The sequence below is a fragment of the Coregonus lavaretus genome (assembly GCF_964263955.1).
Source record: "Coregonus lavaretus genome assembly, chromosome: 24".
Classification (NCBI taxonomy): domain Eukaryota; kingdom Metazoa; phylum Chordata; class Actinopteri; order Salmoniformes; family Salmonidae; genus Coregonus; species Coregonus lavaretus.
The window spans coordinates 46,921,447-46,926,999 of record NC_140011.1 but is presented as its reverse complement, the minus strand read 5'-3'; the positions used below and the strand labels follow the sequence as shown (position 1 = coordinate 46,926,999).

The 5,553-nt window shown below is 40.9% G+C and overlaps 1 protein-coding gene across 1 annotated transcript in view; it reads right to left on the bottom strand.

The window, feature by feature from the left end:
- Positions 1-1,066: 1,066 nt before the first annotated feature.
- The window catches only part of LOC311100333 (dihydrolipoyllysine-residue acetyltransferase component of pyruvate dehydrogenase complex, mitochondrial-like), a 49,500-nt gene continuing 45,013 nt past the window's right edge, over positions 1,067-5,553 (bottom strand). The window contains exon 14 of the mRNA XM_084141219.1: positions 1,067-4,148. Coding sequence (XP_083997345.1) covers positions 4,019-4,148 — 130 coding nt within the window. The 3' untranslated portion in view covers positions 1,067-4,018. The remainder of the gene's footprint in view (positions 4,149-5,553) is intronic.

Sequence of the window (5,553 nt, the reverse complement as noted above, 5' to 3'; positions counted from 1 at the left end):
GATCTCTCTGAGCTCATTCTCATGAGAAATCAGGCCTGTGTCAAAGCAAGGAAAACTGACTCAGTAGTGGACTGGCAGTCTTTCAGACAATTGAGAAACAGATGTACCATCTCCATTCAGAAAGCTAAATCAAGATACTTTTTAAGCTCTCTCTCTGACTCTGCTGGTGATCCTTCTACATGTTGGAAGCGTACAAATCCCTCTTCTTCCCTGCCTAAGCAAGTTCCATCTGACTCTAGCATCATAACTGAGAAGAATGGGATAAGTGATGCTTTTAATCATCATTTTATCTCGACAGGCTTTTTATTTGAGAGAAAAGGTGATTTAATTGACCCTGGTCAGTCAATCGACTACTCTTCCCTCTGCCAGCCTCTAGCTGACTCGACGGTTAACCCATCAACATCTAGTGAATCTTTGTTTTCATTTCAACAATTTACCATCTGTGATGTACTAGATGTCTTGCTTAAGATTGATGTAAAAAAAGAAATCAACTGGGGCTGATATGCTTGATCCATTGTTGCTGCAGCTCTCTGCCCCCCTGATTGCTGAATCATTAACCATATGTTTAACCTGACGGTTATATCTGGTACTATCCCCAAGGTTTGGAAGGCGGCCCATGTACTCCCCCTTCTTATGCCTGTACCATTACCCATAGGGCACTCTGTTCACAACGTTGACATCAGCAAACCACTTGCCCACACGACACCATACACGTGGTCTGTGGTTGTGAGGCCGGTTGGACGTACTGCCAAATTCTCTAAAATGACGGAGGCTTATGGTAGAGAAATGAACATAAAATTATCTGGCAACAGCTCTGGTGGACATTCCTGCAGTCAGCATGCCAATTGCACACTCCCTCAAAACCTGTGGCATTGTGTTGTGACAAAACTGCACATTTGGCCTTTTGTCCCCAGCACAAGGTGCACCTGTGTAATGATCATGCTGTTTAATCAGCTTCTTGAAATGCCACACCTGTCAGGTGGATGGATTATCTGGGCAAAGGAGAAATGCTCACTAACAGGGATGGAAACCAACATTTTAGAGAAATAAGCTTTTAATGCGTATGGAACATTTCTGGGATCTTTTATTTCAGCTCATGAAACATGGTATAAACGCGTTAAAATTTTTGTTCAGTGTATAATATATATTAATATAGGACTCTCCACAACAGCACCATAGTAGCTCATTTTGACTCAATTTATTCAGCAATAATTCCCATGGCAACGGTACATCCAGCTTCAGTTCTTTGTGCGTTTCACTTGTTTAAAGATGAGGTCATGTAAATACACAACATTTCCTGTTTAGTGTGAAAATAATAACATGTCCCGGGGAAGAAGGGGATTGGCCGAGTGCTTAGTCAGGGGTGATGTCATAAATTAAGCCCCTCCCACTATGTAAATCAAGACTCCACCCATCCTAGATTAGCTGATCATAGAGCAGGGGTCTCCAACCTCTTCTAGCATGAGAGCTACTCAGCTAGCTTTCAAATAGGCCCATTCTCATCTCCCCAGCAGCTCTTCCCCGGGTCCTTAGTGGACAAGAGAAAGTAGTGCACTATGTTGTCAGCTCTTCCCCGGGTCCTTAGTGGACAAGAGAAAGTAGTGCACTATGTTGTCAGCTCTTCCCCGGGTCCTTAGTGGACAAGAGAAAGTAGTGCACTATGTTGTCAGCTCTTCCCCGGGTCCTTAGTGGACAAGAGAAAGTAGTGCACTATGTTGTCAGCTCTTCCCCGGGTCCTTAGTGGACAAGAGAAAGTAGTGCACTATGTTGTCAGCTCTTCCCCGGGTCCTTAGTGGACAAGAGAAAGTAGTGCACTATGTTGTCAGCTCTTCCCCGGGTCCTTAGTGGACAAGAGAAAGTAGTGCACTATGTTGTCAGCTCTTCCCCGGGTCCTTAGTGGACAAGAGAAAGTAGTGCACTATGTTGTCAGCTCTTCCCCGGGTCCTTAGTGGACAAGAGAAAGTAGTGCACTGTGTGTTCTGTCAATAAACCTGGTCCAATAATGGTTCATAAACAGCTAAGGGGGAGGGGCTATAAAATCCTGCTTTTAGATTATTATTATGTTTCACTCAATACTACAATTATTCAAAGAGAAACAACGAAATGACATGTTCTGGGTCGATGTCAATGCTTAAATCACATCCATTTTATGGGGGTCTGGAAGAAAACGAACATTTCAACTTTATAGTGTAATTCCCCTTTAATTGTGCATCTGGCCCTTTAATTGTGCATCTGGCCCTTTAATTGGGCATCTGGCCCTTTAATTGGGCATCTGGCCCTTTAATTGGGCATCTGGCCCTTTAATTGCTCGTCTAGCCAGTGAGGAATGGGCCATCTGATGTGCTGGTCTAGTGATGGTTCTGTACTGCTGCCGCTCAGTTCATGGCAAAGTTAGAAAATAACAAATGATATACTTCCTCATGACATACTTCTGCCAGGTAAGACTACTCTGCAGTTAACATTTAATTGAGAAGGTTCTGGGGAAAGTATTTCTGCCAACCCACAGGGCGGTTATCAGATCAACTGGCTACACACGGAGTGACAGGCAAACGTCTGCACCACACAGACGGACTGGGGTAATGTTGCTAGAAATTAATTGGCAGATATTCTGTTAGGTTTGGCTTTTTAATCAATACTTTTTAATTCAATAGTGGCTAAACAGGGGTGGGATAATGTCAATGTTGCAGTGATTAGATAGTAGCTGAGAGCTTGCGGTTCTTTCAGAATAGTTTGGCGAGCTACTCATAGGTTGGCTGGTAGCTAGTGGTAGATTGACCTGTTGGAGACCCCTGATCATAGAGCATGATAAGGTAGATCAGCTGATCATAGAGCATGACAAGGTAGATCAGCTGATCATAAAGCATCACAAGGTAGATCAGCTTATCATAGAGCATCACAAGGTAGATCAGCTGATCATTATAAGGTACGTATAGATCAGCTGTTCTCAGCAGCACGGCTAGTTGTCATCCTTCCTCTGTAATCAGGGACTGATTCAGACCTGATACAGGTGACTGAACTCTCTGGCCAATCAGTGACATTCATCAATCAATCAATTACCTACCATGGAGAGAAGACAACCAGCAGAGCTGTAGAGCTCCTGTCATTGTATTTACATACACAACACCCACTGGTTCTACATAGCAGGCTGATCAGAGGGCTGGTGTGTGTCTATACTGGTTCTACATAGCAGGCTGATCAGAGGGCTAGTGTGTGTCTATACTGGTTCTACATAGCAGGCTGATCAGAGGGCTGGTGTGTGTCTATACTGGTTCTACATAGCAGGCTGATCAGAGGGCTGGTGTGTGTCTATACTGGTTCTACATAGCAGGCTGATCAGAGGGGTTGGGCTAGTGTGTGTGTCTATACTGGTTCTACATAGCAGGCTGATCAGAGGGCTGGTGTGTGTCTATACTGGTTCTACATAGCAGGCTGATCAGAGGGGTTGGGCTAGTGTGTGTGTCTATACTGGTTCTACATAGCAGGCTGATCAGAGGGCTGGTGTGTGTCTATACTGGTTCTACATAGCAGGCTGATCAGAGGGCTGGTGTGTGTCTATACTGGTTCTACATAGCAGGCTGATCAGAGGGCTGGTGTGTGTCTATACTGGTTCTACATAGCAGGCTGATCAGAGGGCTGGTGTGTGTCTATACTGGTTCTACATAGCAGGCTGATCAGAGGGCTAGTGTGTGTCTTCAGGTCTCTCTCTTTGCTAACGTGCGCTTAGCGCCATTCTCCATCTTCTCCCAACTGTAACAGTTCCCTTTATAAACAACATGTTATAGTGACATCACAGCCTCTGGGGTTAACTGTAACTACGGCAATAAATACAGTATGGGGGGGGGGGGACAAGTGTCTTATACTCTGAGGGGAGTGAGTCCTGCCTCACCCCTTTAAGGGGGAGTGGAAGTGTCCTTGTGGTGGGCCAGCCAATCACAGAAACATGATGAAAGGTTTCCTCCAATCAGCTTGGCGACGGCTCTAGCCAACCACAGTGTGGCCTGGTGAGGGTGTTATCCAATCAGAGCAGCATGGTGACAGGCTTCTCCAGGAACTTCCTGAACTCTGCGAGCCACTGAGCTCCGACCGCTCCGTCCACCACGCGATGGTCACAACTCAACGTCACCGACATCATGCTGGCCACGTCAAACCTACACACACACACACACACACAGTAAATTACAGAACAAAGTAGAATCAACCTATAGTAGTAGTATAGTATAGTATAGTGTAGTTATAGTATTATAGTGTAGTTATAGTAGTAGTATAGTATAGTATAGTGTAGTTATAGTAGTAGTACAGCATAGTATAGTGGTAGTTATAGTAGTAGTATAGTATAGTGTAGTTATAGTAGTAGTATAGTATAGTGTAGTTATAGTAGTAGTACAGCATAGTATAGTGGTAGTTATAGTAGTAGTATAGTGTAGTTATAGTAGTAGTATAGTATAGTGTAGTTATAGTAGTATAGTATAGTATAGTGTAGTTATAGTAGTAGTATAGTATAGTGTAGTTATAGTGGTAGTATAGTATAGTGTAGTTATAGTAGTAGTATAGTATAGTGTAGTTATAGTAGTATAGTATAGTATAGTGTAGTGTAGTTATAGTAGTAGTATAGTATAGTGTAGTTATAGTGGTAGTATAGTATAGTGTAGTTATAGTATAGTGGTAGTGTAGTTATAGTAGTAGTATAGTATAGTGTAGTTATAGTAGTAGTATAGTATAGTGGTAGTGTAGTTATAGTAGTAGTATAGTATAGTGGTAGTGTAGTTATAGTAGTAGTATAGTATAGTGTAGTTATATTAGTAGTATAGTATAGTGTAGTTATATTAGTAGTATAGTATAGTGTAGTTATAGTAGTAGTATAGTATAGTATAGTAGTAGTATAGTGATAGTGTAGTTATAGTAGTAGTATAGTATAGTGTAGTTATAGTAGCAGTATAGTATAGTGCAGTTATAGTAACAGTATAGTACAGTGTAGTTATTGTAGTAGTATAGTATAGTTATAGTAGTAGTATAGTATGGTGTAGTTATAGTAGTATAGTATAGTGTAGTTATAGTAGTAGTATAGTATAGTGTAGCTATAGTAGTAGTATAGTGTAGTTATAGTAGTAGTATAGTATAGTGTAGTTATAGTAGTAGTATAGTATAGTGTAGTTATAGTAGTAGTATAGTGATAGTGTAGTTATAGTAGTAGTATAGGATATTATAGTGTAGTTATAGTAGTAGTATAGTATAGTGTAGTTATAGTAGTGGTATAGTATAGTGTAGTTATAGTAGTAGTATAGTATAGTGTGGTTATAGTAGTAGTATAGTATAGTGCAGTTATAGTAGTAGTATAGTATAGTGTAGTTATATTAGTAGTATAGTATAGTGTAGTTATAGTAGTAGTATAGTATAGTGTAGTTATAGTAGTAGTATAGTATAGTGCAGTTATAGTAGTAGTATAGTATAGTGTAGTTATATTAGTAGTATAGTATAGTGCATTTATAGTAGTAGTATAGTATAGTGTAGTTATAGTAGTATTATAGTATAGTATAGTTATAGTAGTAGTATAGT